We start from the raw sequence: 26,488 nt of genomic DNA on the forward strand, positions 1-26,488 counted from the left end.
CACAAAAACTTAATGAGTCATTAGACAAAGTCAGCCATCATCTCAAGCAAATTTTTTTTCTGACAGATTTGCAGCAGAGATAATATGAATTTATCTGACTAGTAAATGCATGTGGAATTAAAGTATTCAGTGCTGATGACTCTAAAAACATGCCTATTTCAGTTAGACTAACAAATTTAAACTATCACATGAACCACAAAAGCATTCGTGTGAGTTGCTCTTATATTTCTGATAATTTATATGAGTAATATTTTTAGACCAATTAAATGGAGCTCTTTTTATAAATTAATTTTGGCAGTACCATCTGGCAGTATAAAAATAAGACATACCTGTGACATAGCATATAGCCATACACAGAGATCTTTTAGCCTGGTACAAAACTCAAAGGAGAATATTTAGATACAAGTTGTTCTTCTGACAGATGAACTAAGTTAAGCCTACCTGTTTATTTGCATGCTATAAGGACCCTCTTAGAGCTCTTTTCAGACTCATTTGTCTTTTTAGCAATTTCTACATGCCAGTGAAAGAAAGCATTCCATCGTCTTTGAAATCAGGTGCCCCAAATATCAAACCTGAGTTTGAGCAAAACTACAGTTGTTTTGAAGATTTATATCCCCTTGAGGCCAAATGTTTTAAAAGGTAGGTGCTGTCTTTCTATGAAGAAATTGAGAAATTTCGGGGGGTGGGGCGGGGTGGGAAAGAAACAGATTATTTACAGAAGTATAACACAGTAGACAATAGAAGATTTTATCGAAAAATTTGATCTCAGTAGGAATGGATGTCAGTAGCATGTAAAAGGTGGGAACAATCAAGTGTCAAGGAATAACAGTGTTATTTATTGCTCCGAGGTTCTGGGCAAACCTATCCCTCTGGCCTTGGGTTTTTTCATGGGAAAAATAGATGTATTACAGGGAATGTGTTTATTGCTTTGAAAGATATTTATCTACTATCAAGTTCTGGAATTATTATTTCCTTTTTGGGGGAGAAAGAAATCCCAGCATGATTCTTTTCTAAAAAGTCTTGGCCTAATGAATGAATAGGGCTGAGGAAGTTAAGGAGAGAAGAGTGGGTATCTCTCAAATGGCCTGAAAAGGAATAGGCACAGAGGTAGGAACCTAGGGTAGAGACTCCCACAGTCTGAACCGTATTAATACCTGTCCTGGAGAAGGGAAGGAGGAAGTTGGGACTGGAGGCAGGACCTGAGACAAAAGAAAGTGAAGGAGGGGAAAGAGACCACAGAAGACATGTTGTTTTTTTAATTTGTTTGAAATGTTCATGAGGAAGAACTGCATTAAAAAAAAAATTATTGATTTGGCTGTGCCAGTCTTAGTTGCAGCACCCAGGGTCTTTGACCTTCATTGTGGTATGCAACTCTTCGTTGCAGATGTGGGATCTAGTGGCCTGACCAGGGATTGAACCTGGGCTCTCTGTGTTGGTCATGCAGAGTCTTATCCACTGGATCACCAGGGAAGTCCAAGGACTGTAATTTTTACATATAACACCATCCAGCTATGATAGACCTAGACAGCATTCTAAACAGCAGAGACATCATTTTGCTGACAAAGGTCTGTATATTCAAAGCTGTGGTTTTTCCATTAGTCATCTACGGATGTGAGAGTTGGACTGTAAAGAAGGCTGAGCACCAAAGAATTGATGCTTTTGAACTGTGGTGCTGGAGAAGACTCTTGAGAGTCCTTTGGACTGCAAAGGAGTTCCAACCAGTCAATCCTAAAGGCAATCAATCCTGAATATTCATTGGAAGGACTGATGCTGAAGCTGAAACTCCAATACTTCGGCCACCTGATGCAAGGAACCAACTCATTGGAAAAGATCTTGATGCTGGGAAAGATTGAGGGCAGGAGGAGAAGGGGATGACAGAGGATGAGATGGTTGGATGGCATCACGGACTCAATGGACATGAGTTTGAACAAACTCCAGGAAATGGTGAAGGACAAGGAAGCCTGGCTTGCTGCAGTCCATGGGGTCACAAAGAGTTGGACACGACTGAGTGACTGAACAGCAACAAGAGTCCCTGAAAGGGGAAAATTCCTAAACAAATTGCAGGTCATAGCCCAGTACAGTTCCAGTGGGAACAGCTTAATTTCAAAGGAGTTGGGCCAAATGCTAAATGCGTGAGTGCTCACAGGAAGGATAAAGCCTTTAATACAGAAAGTTATCTACTGGAGGTTGTGTCAGTTTCGATTTGCTGAGGAGGCAGCCCTGGCAGCAGTAGCTCTATTTTGTGCCTAGAAATTGATTCCAACCATCAGTAATGTTCTCTGGGAACTCTATAATTGTCCTTCTCACTGCCCATATTAAGTTATCTTAAGTAAAATTTGCATCATTAATTTCACGCAGCCAGCTTTTCAACAACAAAAATGAAAAACTCATTTTTGGTAAATGTTCTTTCATTCTAGTATTCTTTTTGAGCCTCAACAATTCTTTTAATACTGCACACACACATGTAATTGTGAAATCAGCTGGGGGAGGGAGGAGCATAGTAATAAAACAGCTGATCTTTTCTTGATAGTTTATTGGTCTGACCTGAATGATGAGTAGATCTTAATTAGCTGGTGAGTTGGCAGTGATCAGCATTCCAAGAAGAGAGACCAGCTTGCATAGAAGAGTGGAACTGAGACAGGGTGAGTGGTGGGATTAATGAACCGGGTAGGTAGAGTTGACTTACGGGCAGATTCTTCAGCCTTGTCTCCTGGTGTGGATTCTCAAGCCTTGTGTGCCACATTGTTATTGGCAAATACTATTTGTCAAGTGCTGTACCAGGCATTGCAAATGTCCTCTTGCAGCTAAATCTAGTGGGAAGATTTTTTTAAAGGACTAGTTACAGCAAAGTGTGAGTGAGGGTTAATGAAGGATCTAAACATTGTGAGAGCAGACAGTATTTTGTGTAGTTGAGAGTATTAGAGGGGTTGATTTGGAGTTGCTCTGAGGAAGAAAAAAGTGTAATAGGGAATCACATACTCAGAGGGTTGAAATGAATAGAGCGACTGAAGGATATGAACAACTGAAAGAAGTTCATTTTGGCTGGGAGGAAAAAAGGTATGTGTGGCATACTCAGTACCTACACAGTAGTGTATGACTTCAGTAGTGAAACTTGAAAGGTATGTTAATTAAGAAAGAAAGAAAGTGAAGTTGGTCAGTCTTGTCTGACTATTTGTGACCTCATGGACTGTAGCCTACCAGGCTCCTCCATCCATGGGATTTTCCAGGCAAGAGTACTGGAGTGGGGGGCCATTTCCTTCTCCAGAGGATCTTCCCAACCCAGGGGTCGAACCCAGGTCTCCCACATTGTAGGCAGATGCTTTACTGTCTGAGCCACCAGGGGAGTGAAGTGTTAATTAATGACAGCCTCAAACCAAATTCAAATGCCAAAAACGGGTCATATGCTGACAGTCTGAAACGGAATAGTTCTGATCTTTTGTTGTTTACTCCCTGCCTTATGCTTATTGTTTTCTTGCTCAGTATGTGTTTGTGTTTACTTTCTGGATATTTCCAGCACCTGATGAAACGGGTTACAGCTTCTAAGAGAACAGAGAGCTTAGTCTCTGTGTAGGGAAGGGAGCTTACTTGTTTGCCTTTGAAAAAGTTAGAAAACATGGAGAGAGTGAAACCTTTGATCTCAGATCCCTTCTTTTTCCCCTTTCTGATGGCATGGTTGTGAGCTTGTTCAGCTAGGCTGAATCTGGTTGTGGTAGGACAGCAAAGCAACCAGCAGGATGGGTTAGCAATCCTGACAAGCTATGGGGTCAGGGGTCCATGGGGTCACAAAGAGTCAGACATGACTGAGCAACTGAACTGAACTGATCCATGTGATTTGTAATAAGTTGCTCAGTCGTGTCCAACTCTCTGCAACCCCCAGGACTGTAGCCTGTCAGGCTCCTCTGTCCGTGGGGATTCTCCAGGCAAGATACTGGAGTGGGTTGCCATGCCATTCTCCAGAAAGTATTCATAATAGGCTCTTATCCAGTGTCAAGGATTGGACCCCTAATCTTGGAATCAGCAAACTTGAGAGGCTTAGCAGTGTACTTGAGTTTCTCAGGTACTACTCTCTGGCACAGACAAGGGGATCTGAGGAGAGAAAAGAAGGGAGAGTTAGTGGAAGGAGGACAGGAGTTTGGGGGGGCCAAAAAAAATGGAATCAATAGAGAAAAGGACCCATGAAGTTTTTATGATGAGGTTTCCATGGAAAAATGAGTATATCAAAGATGTCCAATGAGGCAAAAATATTAGTGACATAATGTTTAAATTTGGTAATGATTTAAGTGTAAAAAGGTACATCTGATGATGTCTATACTCATTGCCCTTGTTTTAGATATTGGAGTCGGGTGCCATGCTAAGTCACTTCAGTCATGTCTGACTCTTTGCAACCCTATGGACTGTAGCCCAGCAGGCTCCTCTGTCTGTGGGATTCTCCAGACAAGAATACTGGAGTGGGTTGCCATTTTCTTCTCCAAGGGATCTTCCCGACCTCACGTCTCTTACATCTCCTGCATTGGCAGGCAGATTCCTTTACTACTAGTGCCACCTGGGAAGCTTCATTGGAAGTGGTAGAGTCGGGGGGATGTATGTAAAGACGGAACAGGCTCCTTACAATGAGAAAAGATATGTTGTTTATTGATTCTATTATCCCTTCATAATAATTAAAAATGCTAATGATTTTACAAGTCTTACTCCTTATTTTCTAGTTTAACTCTTTTTTTTTTTTCCCCTTAACAGAATACTATGGAAAACATAGGAAACTTTTTTCTTTTTTTTTTAAATAGCCATCTAAGTTCTCATCAAGTTTCTTTGGCACAGTTCTCTTACATTAAAGTCACGGTCAACGTGGAAAAGACCTCACCCCCAAATGAATTTTACATTTAATTGTTTCTTCTATATATGACTTACGCCTTGAGGCAAAGCGCGCAGAGAGCATATTCTAGGCAAAAGCCAGCTTGGTCATGTTGTGTTTGGCTCTTTCTGTGTAGGCCTCTCAGTTTTGTGAACTGATCTGGCCAGGGACCTTGAGAGCTTATTTTTCCTAGACTAGAAGCAGGCCTAAGGAACCCTGAGCCCTACAGCTTTAATCTTCAAATGCCTTCCCAAGATAAAGGCAGCCCCTGGTTCCATGTCCCACACAAGCTGAGAGGCAGAGAGGGGAATGTGAGAGAGAAGGCAGTGGAGACGAAAAGGAGGAAAGAAGGGAAATCAGAACAAAGAAGATTCAAAGTGGCAGCAGTACCAGTGGAAATAGTTTCACTTTATGGAAAGCTCTAGTGCTGTGACTGAATTACTTATCTTGGCTCAAAACCAATAGTTTCGTTCTTTGGAAGAAGGACTGGGGAAAGTAGATCAAGTCATGGGTTCTCTGCTTAAGTTTGCCGCTAACAGTTACTAGGTCTTAGGCTCAGTACTCCCTGGGTAAAATGCCTCTGATTCTGAGAAAGTCAGAGAACCGAACTGCCTCGCTCTAACCCTTGTGAGAGAAATCATTATATAGTTAAAATATGAAGTACACTACTAACCAAATCCTTGTAAAATGTGAATTACTAGCCACAGACATTATAAGTAGGTAATGTCTTATCTATAACTTAACCTCATTTCTTAAAAAGTGTCAGTACTTTTATTAATGATGTGGTAAAGATTGTGTTGTATGCAAACCTGATTTGTATACCTGAAAAAAAAAAAAAAAAGACCCACAGCTCTTATCCTTCTTGTGAAGAGGGGTAGGGACTCCATGAGAGTGGAGTGGTGGTTCTGCATCAAACTGACCAGGGGCCAGTTAAAGGGAGACCTTCTTCTCTGGCTGACTCTAATACCCTTAAGCACTTGGAGCTACATATTCTGGACTTGGAATTCCTAAAATCCCTACAATGAAATAAAATTTTTCTGTCTGGAAGATAGAGATCTTTTATTTAGTTTGGGAAATGATGGTTAGATATACAGTAATCACTGGGCTTCCTAGGTGGCTCTGGGGGTAAAGAATCCCGTGCCAGTGCAGAAGATGCCAGAGATGCTGGTTTGGTCCCTGGGTGGGCAAGATTCCCTGGAGGAGGAAGTGGCAACCCACTCCAGTATTCTTGCTTGGAAAATTCCATGAACAGACGAGCCTGGAGGGCCAACAGTCCGTGGGTCACAAAGAGTTGGACATGACTGAACATCAACAATAACAACAATTATAGTAATCCCTATACAGTAATAACCATATTAGGTATCATTTAGTACCACAAATGTTAAATGTAAAAACTCTGTGCGCTAAAACCGTGAATAAGATGTGGTCCCTGCCGACAGGAGTTTTTAAATTTACTGGAGGCAGGAGCGTCATTATGGGTCATTATAATTTACTGGAGGCAGGAGCGTCATTATGGGTCATTATAATTTACTGGAGGCAGGAGTGTCTCTAATTCTTTCTTACCTGGTTTCTGGTCATACATCAAGTTTTAAGAAATATTATTACCTTTAATGAGGACACTTATTAGTTTTCAGAACTGCCAGAGACTCCAGATACCTGTGTGGCCACCTATAGCAATATGTGTGTTCTTTATTAAATATCTTCTATACAAAAAACAGAATACTTAGAAAAATTAGTTTTGAAATTAGTGTTTTAGAAGATTGGGAGAGATTATTGGCAAAGGCAGAGACACCTCTCCATTCCAAATTTGAAATGGTATCATTTAATAAAAAAAAAAGTTGAATGAGAAATGTAGCATATTTGCACATAGTTTAAAAAGCATAAGAAGAGTTTAAAGAACAGCAACAACGAAAATAAATAACGCGTGTATCCATTGTCTAGGTTAACAAATACAACACACTCATTCTGAAACCTCACTTTTTCAAAAGTATGTTAGGTTAGCTTTCTTCATGTCTACGTTTATTTAGCCACTGTACTAAAACCTGATTTCAAGTTTAAGACAACAGTCTTTTATAGAAGTAATTTTGGAATAATAATATCATGGTTTCATAACATAAATATTTTTATTTCATCAGATATATATTTTATGTAAAATATATTCTTATCTATTAAAAAATTTGTGATTCTGGGCAGCTGTTTAGTTACTTGAAGTGATGCCTCAAGTTTTAAAGCTTTTGAATAAATTAATATGCTATAAAAATATATGTATTTATTTAGAGAAAAAGAGTAAGAACTTTGAGATCTTTCCTGTTGCTTCAGAATTTGACAGTAAGTAGGTGACTCCCTAGAGGAAAGCTTCGCATATAGGTAAGCTTTCATTACTTGTGAAATGGAAATGTGGGCCTTGTTTCTTGTTTTCCTAGATTTGTTTTGGAAGGGAAGTGAGGCTGTATCATTTTCATTCTAATTGATTAGTGCTAATTTGACTGTGTGGATCACAATAAACTGTGGAAAATTCTGAAAGAGATGGGAATATCAGACCACCTGACCTGCCTCTTGAAAAACCTATATGCAGGTCAGGAAGGAACAGTTAGAACTGGACATGGAACAACAGACTGGTTCCATATAGGAAAAGGAGTACGCCAAGGCTGTATATTGTCACCCTCCTTGTTTAACTTATATGCAGCGTACATCATGAGAAACGCTGGGCTTTAAGAAGCACAAGCTGGAATCAAGATTGCCGAGAGAAATATCAGTAACCTCAGATATGCAGATGGCACCACCCTTATGGCAGAAAGTGAAGATGAACTAAAAAGCCTCTTGATGAAAGTGAAAGAGGAGAGTGAAAAAGTTGGCTTAAAGCTCAACATTCAGAAAATGAAGATCATGGCATCTGGTCCCATCACTTCACAGGGAATAGATGGGGAAACAGTAGAAACAGTGTCAGACTTTATTCTTTTGGGCTTCCAAATCACTGCAGATGGTGATTGCAGCCATGAAATTAAAAGACGCTTAATCCTTGGAAGGAAAGTTACGACCAACCTCGATAGCATATTCAAAAGCAGAGACATTACTTTGCCAACAAAGGTCCGTCTAGTCAAGGCTATGGTTTTTCCGTTAGTTGTGTATGGATGTGAGAGTTGGACTGTGAAGAAAGCTGAGCACCAAAGAATTGATGCTTTTGAACTGTGGTGTTGGAGAAGACTCTTGAGAGTCCCTTGGACTGCAAGGAGATCCAACCAGTCCATTCTAAAGGAGATCAGTTCTGGGTGTTCATTGGAAGGACTGATGCTGAAGGTGAAACTCCAATACTTTGGCCACCTCATGTGAAGAACTGACTCACTGCAAAAAGACCCTGATGCTGGGAAAGGTTGAAGGCGGGAGGAGAAGTGGATGACAGAGGATGAGATGGCTGGATGGCATCACCGACTCAATGGACATGAGTTTGGGTAAACTCCGGGAGTTGGTGATGGTCAAGGAGGACTGAATATAGTTAGGTGAAGAACTGATACTCTGAAAGTATATAAGGTGAGAGTTTCTTAAGGTAGCCCACTCTGCCAATATTTTGGCCACAAGACACTGTAGAGAAAAGCTAATCTGAGTTTACTTTTTCCTTTCATTACTCCCCAGCGAATTAGGATGTTGCTTAATTTTTGTTCTACTTCTGCTTAAAATGTTAAAACTTGGAAAGATTGAAGGGAAATAAAATATCATAATCCTATGCAGTGATTTAGTATCTTCAGGTCCTTTTCTGCCTATACAAAATTCTTAGACTTCATGAAAGTTTACTGGTGAAGAGAGGAAAAAAAATCAGGTCTCTGCTGCTGCTGCTACTAAGTCGCTTCAGTCATGTCTGACTCTGTGCGACCCCATCCCTGGGATTCTCCAGGCAAGAACACTGGAGTGAGTTGCCATTTCCACAAGGCATGAAAGTGAAAAGTGAAAGTGAAGTCACTCAGTCGTGTCCGACTCTCAGCAACCCCATGGACTGCGGCCCACCAGGCTCCTCCGTCAATGGGATTTTCCAGGCAAGAGTACTGGAGTGGGGTGCCATTGCCTTCTGCACAGGTCTCTAATAAAGCTTAATAAAAGGAGGAATTTTGTTCTATTTTCAATTAGAGAATTGAGTTATTTTTGCTTAGTACATACTTTGTTTCTTGGATAAAACTGAAAATTTGTTGAGGGTAAAATTTTTTTTCCCCTGAAATAGCTAGTTAATGAAGGGGAGATGACTAATAAGAACTCAGTTAATTTCATTGAACTGTTACCAGTTATATCTTACCAAATATATCTTATCATATGCACATGTGTTTATATACTAGGATCCCAGTCCTATGAATTTCTTGACTATAAAAACCTACATGTAGTATGTAATTTACTTAATGGCTCTTATGCACAGAAACTCTTCAACCCATTTTTTTTTCTTAGAATGAAACTGTTGTCTATTTTAAATAATCCAATAAAGAATCTTGTACTTTTTTAAAAGATTTATCTTAATTGCTAATCTAGTTGTTATGTATGTATCTCAAATTTCGTCTTCATAAAAGCGAAAAGTCTTCCAAACTCATTTTGAAATGATGTACAGTAATTTGATCTACTTCTTTACTTTTCCCACAAATATTGATCACTGAACTTGAATCTGGGGATAGTGAAAGGGGAGATGAAAAAGAAAGAGCAGTGTTTGGGGTTGAGATGGATTTTTTATGCACATGGCTGGAGTTGTGAGCTTATGTATGTTGCAGAAAAGGGTCTGCAGCAAGGGAGATGCCTTCCAGGGTGCAAGAGTAGGCTCTTGTCTAACACTTAGAAATGAATTATTCCAGAAGATAAACGTGTTGACAAAGCAAGACACTTCATTGGGAAGTGGCTCCCAGGTGAAGAGCAGTAAGGTAAGGGAACCCAGAGCTGCTCTGCCATATGGCTGGCTTCCAGTGTTGGGTTTTATGGTAATAGAGTTAGTTTCTGGGTTGTCTCTGGCTAATCATTCTGACTCAGGTTCCTTCCTGGTGGCCTGCACATTGCTCAGCCAAGATGGATTCCAGCAAGAAGGATTCTGGGAAGTTGGCAGGACATATGAATTGGTGTCTCACTCCTTTTGACTTTTCCTGAGTTCTTCTGGTTGGTGGTAGCTTCCATGTTCCCTACCAAGGTCTCCTGTTGTAAGATAACTCATGCAAGTAGTTACTGTCTACCTTGGCCAGGGTAGGTGGTTTTGGGCAGTGGTTCCCCTAATATATATGTATATAGTATATAGGCATGAGAATATAAGTTTTGTTTGCTAATTTAATTTGTTTCTAGCTCCATTGCTTGTCATTTCTCAACAACTCCTGAAATTTTTAGTGTAGATTTCCTCTGCTAGCTAAGAGAATCTTGAGAAAACTTGATATTTGCAATTAGCCAATAATTTAGAAAGCCTCTAAAATCCTTTATTTTTTCATATATTTTAGTTAGTAAAAATATTATATTTTTGAACTTCACCTTCCATTTCCCATAGACCTAAGTTTATCAACCTTTATCACTTTATTTCTTCTTCATGTTCATTTTTTAGGTTCATGCTCAAGTCCTGAGAAGTTACCCTATTTTAAATCTTTCCAGTTTCTTTGAAAATGTATTTGTAGATTTGTGCTTTTAGGAGCATACCGTAGAAAGATAGCTCTGATTTTAAGGACTAATGTGAAACTAATGGTGGTCATTGTATTCATCCAGAGACAAAGGTTTGAACTTTGTTGTAGGGGAAACAAAGTATTGGAAAAATAAAAAAGGTAGGTTGCACATGAGATATGAAGGAGGGGAAGGAGGTTGGGTTTTCTGCTCTGGCTTTCTGTGTTGTTGATACTACAGATAGTTAAGGGAAGGAATAAAGTAGTTACAGGTTTTAGTAGGGTGAGTTCAGGTTTAAACTGATTTTGAGAAGCCCATGATACATCTAGAGGTGAGGAATACAGAAGTAGATTTTTGTTTGATTTAGGAGTACACAGGCATAGCATTTCCAATGGAGATGGAAATGCGGGATTTATTGTCATAAGAATTTTAATAAAAACTATAGGCAAATGAATAAAAGAATTTCTACAAGTTAGTAGTAAAAGGTTCAGTTCAGTTCAGTGCAGTGCAGTCGCTCAGTCTTGTCCGACTCTCTGCAACTTGGAAGAGGCACTTTACAAAAGATGATGAGCTGCAGCACCCCAGGCCTTCCTGTCCATCACCAACTCATGTCCATCGAGTCGGTGATGCCATCCAAACATCTCATCCTCTGTCATCCCTTCTCCTCCTGCCCTCAGTCTTTCCCAGCATCAGGGTCTTTTCAAATGAGTCAGCTCTTCACATCAGGTGGCCAAAGTATTAGAGTTTCAGCTTCAACATCAGTCCTTCTAATGAACACCCAGGACTGATCTCCTTTAGGAGGAACTGGTTGGATCTCCTTGCAGTCAAGGGACTCTTAAGAGTCTTCTCCAACACCACAGTTTAAAAGCATCAATTCTTCAGTGCTCAGCTTTCTTCACAGTCCAACTCTCACATCCATACATGACCACTGGAAAAACCATAGCCTTTACTAGATGGACCTTTGTTGGCAAAGCAATGTCTCTGCTTTTGAATGTACTATCTAGGTTGGTCACAACTTTCCTTCCAAGGAGTAAGCGTCTTTTAATTTCATGGCTGAAATCACCATCTGCAGTGATTTTGGAGCCCCCAAAAATAGTCTGACACTGTTTCCACTGTTTCCCCATCTATTTGCCATGAAGTGATGGGACCGGATGCCATGATCTTAGTTTTCTGAATGTTGAGCTTTCAGCCAACTTTTTCACTCTCCTCTTTTACTTTCATCAAGAAGCTCTTTAGTTCTTCACTTTCTGCCATAAGGGTGGTGTCGTCTGCATATCTGAGGTTATTGATATTTCTCCCGGCAATCTTGATTCCAGTGTGTGCTGGAATAAAAGGTAAATAAATAGAAAAAATGGGTAAAAAAACTTGGAAGAGGCACTTTACAAAAGATGATATAGAAATAACAAATTAGCATATGAAAATGGAGCTTCACTTCATTAGACATCATAGAAATGCAAAGTGATACCATAATGACTGTACCACTATCTAGAATACTTAAAATGGAAAGAAAGGAAATAAAAAGACATTAGCAAATGATTAATAAGATCGTGGAGCAACTGGAATGTTCACTCTCTGTGGATATGAAAACTCTTATTAGCCAATATCTCTTAAAGTGGAACAAATGAACAGATATGATCATTATGGCCAGTCCTTGGAAAATGGCAATATGTGTGTGATGTGTGTGAGTATAAGAGGGAGAGATTGATATGTAGAGTTTGCTAATACTTTTCACCATGAGTAATTTCTGTTGGACATAAAGCCCACCGACCCAGACTGAAAGAATGAACTTGGAAACACTAGGTGCAGCTAGAAGAGAGGATTTAATGACGGTTTTGCAAGATCTGGTGTCTGGTGGGCAGCCATACCCAGTGTCATTAAAACAAACAATTTTATCCCCTAGCATGCAAGCCCTTCCCCAAGTTCCTTCTTGGCTGAGTACTGTGGGATGAACAGTCTTCCTGGATGTTGCCTAGGTTTGTTCCCTCTCTCTTTATGGGCTTGCCCCTCCCTGACATCTTGTTTCTTCGTTTCCTCTGCACCCATTCCTGCTTTCTGTTTTGAATTCACCAGTAGAATGAGCCTCCATGAAAATCCTAGACATTCCACCCTCCCTTTGTTTTCCCGGCCTTTCCAGTTTTATAACCCTTATGGTTACTGTATCAGTAAGCTGTTAGGCCACTTTGGCTGGTAGTAATTTTTCCACCCAAAGCCAACACCCTTGAAAATGGACCATTTTAAGTTTTTTTATTTCTTACAATTTCAAGCTACCAGTGGTTTAAAAAAAACAACTTGCAAAATTCTTCACTGTTTAACAATCAGTTTTAGCCAGCTGCTGCCTGATCCACTACTTCTGTTTTTAGATATAGCCAGCAGAAGTGCATATGTGTTGACCCAAAGACAGATACTAAAATGTTCACAGCAGCTCTACTTGTAATGCCAAAACCCAGAAACAACCCTAATGTCTATTTACATTGGAATTGATGAGTAGTGGTATATTCATATAATGAAATGCAACAATGAAAAGAATGGACTATTTAGAATCTCATTACACATGATAATAGTAATAGGTGTCACAAACATAGTTGAAACCAGACAAAAAAAGATACACCATGTTTTTCAATTTATATAAAGTTCAATAGCAGGCCAACTAATCTTGACGAAGTCGAGATAGTTGTTATCCTTATTTGGAGTCATGACCAAAAAGTGGCACAATGAATGGTGGACCTTGTAAGGTTCATGTTCTGTTTCTCGATCTGAGTGCTATTTACTTGAATGTATTTGCCTTGTGAAAATTCATTGAACTGTAACTTATGATTTGTATCATTTCTGAGTGTATTTATTTATGTCAGCAAAAATACTTACAAAAAAGCATTTGAACAAATAGGTGATTACTTGGAGATGAGATATATAAAATGAGAAGGGTTGACAGAACTTTGGGGGATGCAGAAACCTTACGTATGTGTTCCTATTTCTTTCCCTGTTTTCCTCAGGACTCCTTCCAGCTGTTTCTGTGAGAGCATTACATAAGATAAGGATAATACCAAGAATACTGCTCTGTTGCAATTCTGCCCCGAGGTTGTTTCCAAAGGGACTTTTGGACTGAATTTTTTCTTAGATTTAGAGTTAGGAGAACTGCCATCATGAAGAAGAGTCCCTGAAGGCAGGAGATGGTGCAAACTACAGAACAGCAACAGTTTTCTAAACACTCCTAGTGTGTTGGATCTCCTTAAATGTCCTGTAACTATGTCATCATCTCCCAGTGATGTACTGAGATAATGTACTTTGTGAATTGTTTGGTTTGAGAAGCTGGGAGAAGGGAAGCAATCTGGTGCTTAGGGTGCTTTGAGAAGGAGGGAAGTCCTTTCAGTAAACAGAAAGGTCTCTCGCTAAAGACCGTTAATGTATTATATTAGAAGTGTCTGTGTAGCTAGACTACTGCACACTTCTCTCTTTTTTCCAGAAATGGCAAGAAGTCTTTTGAAGACATCGCCTAACCCTGTAAAGACAAAATTGCTGCATCAGATAGGATTGTCACTTTATAATACTTCTCATGGCTTCCATGAAGAAGAAGTGAAAAAAAAACTTGAACAGTTTCCTGGTGGATCCATTGACCTTCAGAAGGAAAACAATGGCATTGGCATTCTTACTCTGAACAATCCAAGCAAAATGAACGCCTTCTCAGGTATAGAGATCTTTCTTATGTTAAAGAATGATACCAAATCTAACCTGCTATCTTGTGATTTTTATTCTTAAACTCTGTAGACAGAATTCTTGAAAGTCATGGTACTCTTTGTAGAACATGTAAAAACGAAAAGTTGTCACATGAACCAGGAATATTTAAAAAAATTATTTATTTTTAATTGGAGGATAACTATGTTGTAATATTGTGTTGGTTTCTGCCATACATCAGTCAGCCATAGGTATACATATGGCCCCTTCCTCCTGAACCCCCCTCCCACCTCCCACCTGATCCCCTCTATGTTGCCACAGAGCACTGGTTTGAGCTCCCTGCATCATACAGAAAATTCCCGCTGGCTGTCTGTTTTACATATGGTAGTGTATCTGTTTCCATGCTCCTCTCTAAATTTCCCCCAGCTTCTCCTTCCCTCACCATGTCCACAAGTCTGTTCTCTATGTCTGTGTCTCCTTTGTTGCCCTGCAAATAGGTTCATCAGTACCATCGTTCTAGATTCCGTGTATATGTGTTAATATATAATACTTGTTTTTCTCCTTCTGACTTAACTTCACTCTGTATATTAGGCTCTGGCATCCACCTCATTAGAACTGAACTGACTCAAATGCATTCCTTTTTGTGGCTGAGTAATATTTCATCGTATGTATGCACCACATCTTCTTTATCCATTCACCTGTTGATGGACATCTAGGTTGCTTCCACATCCTAGCTCTTGTAAATAGTGCTGCCGTGGACATTGGGGTACTTGTGTCTCTTTCAGTTTTGGTTTTCTCAGGGTGTATGCCCAGTAGTACGATTGCTGGGTGATATGGTAGTTTTATTCCTGGTTTTTTAAGAGATCTCCATCCTGTGCCCCATAGTGGCTGTACCAGTTTACATTCCCACCAACAGTGCTAGAGGCTTTCCTTTTCTCCACACCCTCTCTTAACATTTATTTTTTGGTAGTTTTTTGATGATGGCCATTCTGACTTGTGTGAGGTGATACCTCATAGTTTTGATTTGCATTTCTCTAATAATGAGTGACATTGAGCATCTTTTCATATGTTTATTAGCTATCTGTATACCTTCTTTGGAGAAATGTCTGTTTAGGTCTTCTGCTCACTGTTTGATTCAGTTGTTTGTTGTTCTGGTATTGAGCTGCATGAAATGCATATCTATTTTGGAGATTAATCCTATGTTATTTGTTTCATTAGCTGTTATTTTCTCCCATTCTGAGTGTTGTCTTTATACCTTGTTTATAGTTTCCTTTGCTGTGCAAAAACTTTTAAGTTTTATAAGGTCCCCCTTGTTTGTTTTTTTTTGTTTGTTTCCCTTAATCTAGAAGATGGGTCATAGAGGATCCTGCTATGATTTATGCCAAAGAGTATTCTGCCTATGTTTTCCTCTTAAGAGTTTTATAGTTTCTCGTCTTATATTTAGTTCTTTAATCCATTTTGAGTTTATCTTTGTGTATGGGTGTTAGGAAGTGTTCTAATTTCATTCTTTCATATGTGACTGTCCAGTTTTCCCACCACCACTTATTGAAGAGACTGTCTTCTCCGTTGTATATTCTTGCCTCCTTTGTCAAAGATAAGGTGCCCATAGGTATGTGGGTTTATCTCTGAGCTTTCTATCTTGCTCCATTGGTCTGTATTTCTGTTTTTGTGGCAGTACCATACTGTCTTGATGACTTTAGCTTTGTAGTATAGTCTGAAATCAAGAAGGTTGATTCCTCCAGCTCCATTCTTCTTTCTCAAGACTGTTTTGGCTACTCAGGGTCTTTTGTGTTTCCATACAAATTGTGAGATTTTTTTTTGTTCTAGTTCTGTGAAAAATGCCATTGGTACTTTGACAGGGATGCATTGAATCTGTAGATTGCTTTGGGTAGTATAGTCGTTTTCACAATATTGACTCTTCCAATCCAAAAACATGGTATATCTCTCTATCTGTTTATGTTGTCTTTGATTTTTTTCATCAGTGTCTTATAGTTTTCTGTATACAGCTGTTTTGTCTCCCTTAGGTAGATTTATTCCTAGGTATTTTATTCTTTTTGTTGCAGTGGTAAATGGGATTGATTCCTTAATTTCTCTTTCTGATTTTTCATTGTTAGTATATAGGAATGTAAATAATTTCTGTGTATTGATTGATTTTGTATTCTGTGACTTTACTAAATTCACTGATTGACTCTAGTAATTTTCTGATAATATCTTTGGGATTTTCTATGTATAGTATCATGTCGTCTGTAAGCAGTAAGAATTTTTACTACTCCTTTTCCAATCTGGATCCCTTTTATTTCTTTTTCTTCTCTGATTGCTGTGGCAAGTACTTCTAGAACTCTGTTGAATAATAGTGGTGAGAGTGGTCACCATTGTCTTGTTTGAACTAAGAACATTTTTTACTAATTGTGTATATTTTAATTTTTTTTAAATATATGAATACAGATGTTGATAAAATTAATCAAATTGAGCTTGGTTATTTTTTCCATGGAAATTTTAAGTGCTTAATAACTTCATTTGTGTTCAGCTGTCACTAGGAGACAAAAGGAAGGATATTTCAAAGATTAAAAACTAAAGAGAAAAGCCTAAAATGAAAAAAAAAAATTAGTTTAATTTTTTTGGGAACTAAAATAGACTGTCATTTTAACCATGTAATTCTAATAATCAGTGAAAGCACTGCACTTGCCTATTTGCTGCCCCTTTTCTAACTCTGAGATACAGGTAAATACTTTGTATTGCTAGGCAACACTCTTGGCATATAAGAATTTTACATTTAAGAGACCTCAAGGTCCAGGACCTGGATAATTTGTAATTTTTTGCCAAAGCTCAAATTTGTGTTATTCTACCATGATGTAATACAGAAGCCAATGAATAACCTTGCTGACTGCCCAGCCCTCATGTTTCAGGGTGATTTTGGCAGTCTCTGTTTATCAGTTATATGCTTCATGGAAGGAGGGGGTTGTGAATTATATTTTGTAGTAGCATTTGAAATATTGGGTTCAAAAATATCCCAATAAAGTTTTATTTGTCTGTATATAATCATAACTATAGACATAATTCAATAGACTGTAAACTTTGTAAATTATCAATGATGAGTCTTTAAACATAAGATGACTTTTCTTTACACTCAGCAGAATTCAGAAATATCTCTTGCTATTAATGTTAACGAATAGAAATATAATGTAGGACACAAGCGTCAGCTATATATATCATTTAAAATTTTCTGGTAGCCCTATTTTTAAAAGGAAAAAGAAGGGTTAAATTAATTTTAATAATATTGTGTTTAATCAGTGTATTCAGAATATTGCAACTTGTGATTGATATAAAAAGTATCAATGAGATATTTTCCTCTTTTTTTCATACCAAGTCTTTGAAATCTGCTATCTATTTTACACTACTGTTAGCGAATTGGGTCTGGCTGCTTGCTACTCAAAAATCAGCATTCAAGACAAGTGTTATTAGGAAAGAAAGTTGCTTTTAGTCAGAATGCTGGCAGTTTGGGGAGATGGTGGACTCAGTGTCCCACAAAAACCACCTCTGAAGATTCTGTTGAGCCATGAAAGTTTTAAAGGAAGAAGGGGACATAATCTCAGTCTCTGAGATAAGGTGTCTGAGTCATTGCCATCCCACACTGTGTGCTGGCTTGTTGACTTCTTGTGATTTTTTTTTAGATGCTCTCGTTCACTCAGTTTGTTTGCACGGATTTGTTCTTGAGATTTCTGAAGAAGAAGCTAGGGAAGAGATCTAGTCCTCTGTTACTTATTCTTCATCTCTACTCTCTGACCTATGGAAAGAACCAACAGGTTAGGCAATGTATTGTGTCATCCAGAGATCTGATAGTTGTGCCTAAGGCCAGAGATGAGTAGAGGATGGGGTTGCCTGGCCTAAGGTTAGTGACAAGGCAGAAGGGGCTTCCTGTCGAGAGCTCTTTCCTGCCATAAACTGTTTACACTACTGCACATCTCAGTTTAGACTAGCCATATTTCAGGTACTCTGGGACTTCATGTGGGTGGTGGCTACTTCATTGGACAGTGCAGCTCCATACCTTCAATTGGTTCAGAGAATAAAAGGCAACTTTTACATGAGCCTAGAAAAAAATTAAATTAGAAAGGTAAGACTGTTGTAGAGATTTTAGAGTAGCTAGCTACTAATTTTTACTAACTGCTGAATAGCTGTACTTTATGATTTATATCAGTAAAGCTTTTTATTCAAATGGAAACAAGTATTAATTTGATGCCTAGTGTTTAAAACTAATACAAGCAGAGCTACTTTGATTAGAGTGATGGGGTTGGGTTGGGTTGAGTGACGATGAATGAGCCCTGCACTCACAACTCTCAGGTCCTTGCCTGAAGATCACCCAAGCAGATACTCTTCATGGTCCGTTTCATCTCTTATGTTTATTTCACAGAGTCAATAAGATTAGTTTAACTACTGGTATATGTTTCTCATACTCAGGGCCAGCGTTTTTTCCCTACCTAACCACATATTTATGTGGTTTCTTAATTAAGGGGGAGAGAGAGAGAGATCACTAACAAACTGTAAATTTTTAAAGCAGAGAGACTGTCATGCTTATCTTTTTCATATATACTCAGTACCAACATTATAGGCATTTGATAGACATTCAGTATTTGTAAAATTTGTGATCTAAAATTCTTGTTTGACACCTTACAGTTTCTAAATTATTTCTATTTGTCCAATATTTTATGTGTCTGTGATACCCCCTCCCCTCTCTGGCAGGTGTTATGATGCTACAACTTCTGGAAAAAGTGATTGAATTGGAAAATTGGACAGAGGGGAAAGGTCTCATTGTCCGTGGGGCAAAAAATACTTTTTCCTCAGGATCTGATCTGAATGCTGTGAAAGCACTAGGAACTCCAGAGGCAAGTATTATATCAGTTATGCAGTAGATTCTACATGTTTGTCAGCCATCTATGGCTAAGATATTTATATTCTACTTATGTGGTTATTATGATGACAGCTATTATCTAATAGTTTTCCAAAGATCGGAGTTTTTATTTTGCATCTTAAAGATTAGCTTGTAATAGTGTGAAGAAATGGGAAAAAAATGAAGGACAGGAAGGTTAGCAATAAAACGTCCACTATTAAAACCAGCAAGGATGTGAATTTTTTAAGTGGAAGCCCTTTAGCATCTCATGATACGGAGTTTTGCACGAGGTACATATATAAAATACTTAGCAAGGCTTTGGCACTTGGTAGGCTCCAACAAATGCTGGGAGTTGAAACATTTGCTTTTGAATTATGGTGACAGAAAAGCAGTCTGAATCATCTCTCAGTATTTGTCCTCCACGGAAGCTATTTTTCTTGAATTCAACCCTCCACTAACATTCCCTAGGCAGGAAAAAGTAAAAAAAAGCAGATGAGAGAGAGAGGAAAAAGGGAGAAAAATGTATCTGTTACCATTTAATGATAAATGTGAACTGTATGTAGGTAATAATGTTTTAATGTTATTGGACAGCTCTTGCACCACTCTATGTAGTGTAAAGATTTCAGTTTGCATAATATCTATGAGGAAAGATCTCTGGTTTTGTAATTTTGATAGATTTGTACTTGAAAGTTGGTTTCAGCATTTTCTGGCAGGCAGGAGGGTGCCAGCCTAAGAACCGAGTGGGCTACAGTTTTATAATCTGAGGAAAAGTGAAGACAGGGAGAAGACCACCGTCTTCCTTATAGTTCCTCCTCCATGTTGGGTGGGGGATTTTTCTTGTCCCTATGTGGTCAAACTGGCACTGTCATGGTGCAATGGAAATGAGCAAAAAGGTGCTAACATATGCTAAAGTATGGTAAATCATCTCAGGTTTCAGTGTAATATCACCTTTTCCTTATATTTTTGTTTTTACTGTGTATAGAGAATCGCATCATAGAAATCATTAACTTACTGAGCTTCCTGGGCAGGAGGTGGGTCTCATTCCACCGTTATTTTGTTATTTTGGGGCACATGTTATGTGTCTGTTGCATGGTTTTGCTGCTAAGGAAGCCTGTTTGGTTTCGTGGTGAAGCAAAACTGCTGTGTTAAATGATCATTAACTTACTGGCTCTCCCATGCTTTGGTTTTATTTACAATCCCCTCCTGGGATTAAATATTTAACCACTTGCTTTGTCCCTTTACTCTATCCCTATCAAGAATACTAAGCCGGCAATCTGAATATATGGATTCTTACCCAGGCTTTACAGGTAATTTTACTATGGGGCCTGCAGGTCATTTGATTATAATTTTTCACCTGTAGAATCATTCTGCAGAGAAGGCACTGGCACCCCACTCCAGCACTCTTGCCTGGAAAATCCCATGGACGGAGGAGCCTGGTAGGCTGCAGTCCATGGGGTCGCTAAGAGTCGGACACAACTGAGCAACTTCACTTTGCCTTTTCACTTTCATGCATTGGAGAAGGAAATGGCAACCCACTCCAGTGTTCTTGCCTGGAGAATCCCAGGGACGGGGGAGCCTGGTGGGCCACCGTCTATGGGGTCGCACAGAGTCGGACATGACTGAAGCGACTTAGCAGCAGCAGCAGCAGAATGTTTCTGTTGCTAGACATCTTATTCTGTTCACAAAAGACACTATAAAGATAGAATGAGATAGTAATGGTAGATAATTGTGGGTCTGGTATAAGTCAGTGTTGGGCTGTACTCTCAGGCCTGGAAAGCCTGCACTTGCCCAGCTGCAAGACCAAAGAAAGAGCCTGGAGTCAGTGACAGCTGTCAGTGGGCCAGTGGAAAGGGGGAACTCACATGTCTGAAGCAAAGTCCTGACGCAGCACCCCACCAGCTGTGGCAGACAGGGCAGGACAGTCTTTGCTTCATGGAAAAGGGGAGCCCCTTATAAGGGGAATTAGCTTCATGTTGGCTCATTGGTTACCAGGGAAACTAGCAGAATGCCCCTCACCACACCTTTGAGGACAGTGACTTGCAGGGATGCAGGAAGGCCAGCCATGTGAGTAGGGTGTAAGTGAAGCAGGCAGTGGTTGAGGAAGGGACGTACAGAGAGCCAGAGAAGAGCCACCTTGAGTGGCCTGACCTTTTCAGTCAGATAGGAAGTCATCCCTAAAAATGCGAAAAGTTATTTTTATTTCTTCTAGTTAGAAGGTTGTTTCTGTCTCTTTAGATCATGTGGCCAGCATTTTTTTTTTCTGCTATATATGTAAAAACTACAAGTGGAACATGCTAATTGTTTCACATATATATAGTGGGCCTGATGTAAATCAGGTAGGAAAATATCAGACTTCAGATAAGATATCACTTAATAAAGTTTATTCTTTCCAGTGAGGACCTTCTCCAGATAACTTGTTGAATGTTTGCAGTAGAGTGAGTGTGGATTTTGATCTACAGCTGGGAACTCGGGTGCTGTGACCCCAGTGCTTAAATAGCACTGCAGGTGTCCATCCCTTGTAGTCACGCACATCTGCCAATATCGATAAAAAACATACAAACAAAAAAAAAAAACCCACCTGGAATTGTGATTCTGCTTTACAGTGTGTTATTTTTCAGGCCCAGATTGGCTTTAAAATACCTTATTTCAAAATATTGTCTTGTGTAGGTGAATCCTTTATTGTACTTCTATGAAATATCTTTAGTCATGGTTATAGGAAATATGTAGCGTAGAAATAAATAATTTGAATAAATTCTCTTTATGAACAATATTGGGCTTCCCAGGTGGCATGGTAATAGAGAATCCACCTGCCGATGCAGGAGATGCAGGAGACATGGGTTCGATCCTTGAGTTAGAAAGATCCCCTGGAAGAGGAAGGGGCAACCCACTGCAGTGTTCTTGCCTGAAAAACTCCATAGACAGAGGAGCCTGGCAGACTACAGTTCATGGGGTCGTAAAAGAGTCAGACATGACTTAGCACACACGTATAATGTACACGCATGCATGGTGTATTTGTCACATGATGACTTTCAAATTAATAAGAACTAGAAACAGTTTAAATAAAATTCCTTATAACTGTTTCCATTTCTCATATAGAGCTTATTCCTATATGCCTGAAAAGTAACTATAAATGTGTAAAACTGAAATTTTAAATGGCCTTGGGATTTTTGAGGCTCATACATGTTTATGAGTTGCAGTTGCACATATGAACATTCCTGTCCCTCACAGCTAAGAGATTCTGAGATGCTTAACATGACTTAAAGTTATAGACAGCCTTTTTCTGAACAAAGCTCTTTTTATCTCGCATACTTACTCTTTGTTCTCAGAGACGTGTCACTGCATCTGCTTGTTTGGTGAATTCACTCTTCTGAGGATGGATAAGTACAATAGATGATGATTTTAGTAATTGAATTGCTTTTCTTTCAGATTATTAATAAGGTACTCAAAAGTGATTATTAAATGCCTTTTTTTGAAAAAGATAATTATGTTGATGTTTTTGCCACTGTGTTTTTTCAAAGCTTTGAAAAATATTTTGCTAATGAAAATTACCAAATACTAAAAAAAGTAGACTTATTAACTGAAAGAAGATGGGCAACCTAGAAGTTGTGAGTTAACATTTTATTCTGCGGACATTCTTAGGACTTCAAACCTAAGGGGAGACAGTATCTCATAACCCTGAGAAATCGCTCTGAGGCTGTGAAGGGGAGCCAAGATATATGGGTGTGTTTGCAACAAAGTGCAAGTAGTCAGGAGATTCTTGTTAATTAAAGAAAGCCAGACATCTGAAGTTAAGGAATCCAGCACTTCTCTGTGTATGGGTGGGTTCGAGAGTCTGGGCCCACTGAAATCATTTCCTTTGGTATGTACCTCAGCTGTAGGGGCCAGTATCCTGTTTTCTCATCCTGAGCTCCCTCAAGCTGCACTGTTGGGAGTGGCTGCTGCTCGATGAGCGTACATTCCCTGTTTCCATGCTAAGCTCCCTCAGGGCTCACCATCAGGGTTGACTGTAATCGCTGATGATTGCTCCATCCTTTGTTTACCGATAAGATAGGCAGTATTTTATGTTTCAGACTAATATGTTGAAACCCTCCTGTACTCAGAATCAACAGTCATCAGCATTGTATTTGCTTATCTATCGGTAGTTTTTTCCCTTTTTTTCTTTAGGACCTGGTCTCAAGAGGTTGGTTTCATTTTGATACCCTTTTTTTAATGAGCAGGGAAAAAAAGCCCTCATTGTTCTAGTGAAAGAAAGTGAAAGTCACTCACTCCTGTCCGACTCTTTGCCACTCCTATGGACTATACAGTCCATGGAATTCTCCAGGTCAGAATACTGGAGTGGGTAGCTGTCCCCTTCTCCAGGGGATCTTTCCAACCCAGGGATCGAACCCAGGTCTCTTGCATTGCGGGCAGATTCTTTACCATCTGGGCCACCAGGGAAGTCCCTAATTGTTCCTATTAGACAGTTAATCCTTCATTAAGGTGGTCCAAGCAGAGAGATGAATTAGCCCTGAAAAGTTATGGAACAGAAAAAAAGAATAAAAGAGGAAAAAAGTCTAGTGCAGTATTAACCCATTTCTAAGGTGTGACTTGATGCTGCAGATGTGCTGCAGACTCTGAGAAGTCTTTCTTCAGAGGGCAGAAATAATAAAAGTCCAGTTGAAGCTTTCAGATAGGGGGAAATAAAAACCTTCTTACTCTGCAGTGAATGGGTTTGATGCCTCGAGAAAAGTTTGCCCTTTTAGAAACCTATATATTTCTCTATGTACCTTGAAGATAGTAAGTATCCTCCTTTGTCCAGTGACTTCCCGTGTTAAGTTTCTGCCAGTCTGTTGCCCCCTATTTCTCTGTTGCCTAAATTTTCGCAGCAATCTCAAAGTTCTTGTCTTAACTTCTTTGCTTTTGCTGTGATTATTGTACAGTTCCATTGTGGCCTTATTGACTTGTAGAGAAGCTGTTATAAATTTCTCAAAACCCTTCTGTGTATTTTGAGGAAATTAGTAAATTCATACAACAGGCACTTAGGGAAAAAAAGGAAGGCTCATTTATGGTTCTCTTACTGGAAGGGGGACCACTTCCAGAGCCCAAGAGTGGGCTCCTGTCTAGCACTCGGAAATGAATCGTCCAAGGAGACACACATACTGACAAAGCAAAACGCTTTATTGGGAAGGGATGCCAGGCAGAGAACAGCAGGGTAAAGGAACCCAGGAGAGCTGCTCTGCCACATGGCTCTTGGTCTCAGGTTTTATTGTAACTGGGAGTTAGCCTTCCAGGTTATCTCCAGCCATTCATCTTACTTATATCCATATTTGGTCTGATTCCTGGCAGCACATACATCTCTCAGTCTCAGTGGTGTCCAGCAAAAGGATTTCTGGGAGATTGGCAGAACATATTATGGGCTGGCATCTCCTCCCTCCTTTTGGCCCTTCCCAAATTCTTCCCAGCTGTATCATACTGTTTTTTACTAACTTATTGATTGCCTTTGTTTTGTGAAACAACGTAGTTCCCCATCTCAAATTCATCTGAGTCAGTTAACTTCAACAAGCACATACTATATGCAGAACGTTGATTACACTGCTAGCTTCTGAGGATAAAGAATGCGTTTTGTCAGCCTCAAATTGTCTAGCAAATGCCATCTCCTCTTCTCCTCTATAAAGCCTCCTCAACTACTCCAACCCAGTGAATTGTTTCTTATTTGCCACTATTCTCAGCTTGTTTAAGCATTTCTCAGAATACTTAACGTACTATACCTTGATGCATGATGCATTTCTGTTTTCTCACAAGATTTTTGAAGACTGGGAACCAGGGCCACATTCTACTGATCATGTTCCCTATCTTTATCTTGTATAGATGATGTGACTAAAAATAAATCTAAATACAATGTATACAATCTATAAATTCTCTAGTTAAGTTAGAAAAAGGAAAATACTACAGAAACACAAAGGGAAAAAGTTGTTACTCTGGGATTTAGAAAATCTTGTTGAAAAAATGTTTGATTCAGGCATTCCTTGAAATAGGTAGAGAAAAGGACCAGCTGTTCCAAATAGTGGGAATGATGTGAGCCAAGACATAGAACAACAATAAATGTAAGGTGTTAAAGGAATGGCAAATAGCTTGTTGCAGAAGAAGTTAGGATGCTTGACTGAAGGGTACAGTAGTCAATAAAGTTGGTAAAATAGTTTGGGATCAATCCTTCCCAAGCAATTCTGACCTTATTTTATTGGTGATATGAAATTATCATCCTATAAGGAGGTTTTTCAGGCAGGATGCAAAATACATTACAGAGGAAAAAGAAATTAAATACAGAGAGGCCAGTTAGGAAACAAGGCTGTTGTAATAATCTAAGCATGAGTAACACAAGTTCAAACTTGTGAAAATAGAAGATGAAGGGATTTAAATTGGAAATATTTCAAAGAAGGATTGAGGAGACATGCTTGGTAACTCAGCAAACACAGGAAAACTGAAATGGAGGAGTTAAAGATAATGCCAAGAATTCTGAACCTGTTGGACTAGAAAAACCATTCCTGTTAATTCAGAACTCTGTGATCTATTACAAAGCATCTAGGTACATTTGCATCTTTCTAACCATTCTTTAAATCAAATGGAACAAGTCTTTAAAATTTTTCGTTCCTTCCTTTTTGTGTAAGAAAACTGAAGTTCATTGTTATGACTTGCTCAAGTTTATTTTTTTATTATGTGGTGATACTCGGGTTAAAAGTCAGCTTTTTCGTAACCGGTTGTTTTGCCATGCCAAATTAGAAACGTTGGCAGAATGTGAAATCTCTTAGCAGGTTTTGGTACTCTAAAGGAAACACTAGTTGAAGCAATGGAATGGATGAGACTTCCAAGGAAGAAAGTGTAGATAAGGGAGAGAAAGAGGGTCATGGAGTGGATTTTCGGTAACATGTATTTAGCTGAATGAAAAAGAGACAAAGAAGAAAACTAGAATATAGTAATCAAAGAATTAGGAAGAGGATTGGGAGTTGAAGTATCACTAGAAACTGAGACTATCCAAATGAAAGAACTGGTCAAAGGAAGATGCTATATGTTATGGAGATACAGAAGGAGATGAGAATAAGGAAAAGCCATTTAATTTAACAAATAGGAGATTGTTAGAAACCTTTGAGGAAAGTCTTTTGAGAGAAGGCTGAAGACCCATTATACTTGGTTTAAGAAAGTATATGAGGGTAAAAAGAAGAGGCAGTGAGTTTATACTACCATTAAGAAATTTGTTTTTTATATGTTTATATTCTTAGGGGATCAGAATTTGGGATAATAGGTGGGTATGTTTTATGCCTTGTCCTTCCAAATTACCCTGAATAGAACTTTACACTTTTCTGAGACCTGACTCTTACACACCTACGGCTATGGCTAAGTCGCTTCAGTCCTGTCCGACTCTGTGCGACCCCATAGACGGCAGCCCACCAGGCTCCCCCATCCCTGGGATTCTCTAGGCAAGAATACTGGAGTGGGTTGCCATTTCCTCC

General features: G+C 39.1%; 1 protein-coding gene across 3 annotated transcripts in view; it reads left to right on the forward strand.

Annotated features, from left to right (window-relative positions):
* The window catches only part of ECHDC1 (ethylmalonyl-CoA decarboxylase 1), a 54,934-nt gene that overhangs the window by 8,785 nt on the left and 19,661 nt on the right, over positions 1-26,488 (forward strand). For 2 of the 3 annotated variants that reach the window (XM_052645831.1, XM_052645832.1), the window contains exons 2-3: positions 13,911-14,132; positions 18,857-18,999. In XM_052645831.1, the coding sequence (XP_052501791.1) occupies positions 13,913-14,132; positions 18,857-18,999 (363 nt within the window). In that variant the 5' untranslated portion in view covers positions 13,911-13,912. Of the gene's footprint in view, positions 1-12,350; positions 12,424-13,910; positions 14,133-18,856; positions 19,000-26,488 lie in introns of all 3 variants that reach the window. The other variant, XM_052645830.1, reaches the window with a different exon arrangement.

This window comes from Budorcas taxicolor, chromosome 9, assembly GCF_023091745.1.
Source record: "Budorcas taxicolor isolate Tak-1 chromosome 9, Takin1.1, whole genome shotgun sequence".
NCBI lineage: Eukaryota > Metazoa > Chordata > Mammalia > Artiodactyla > Bovidae > Budorcas > Budorcas taxicolor.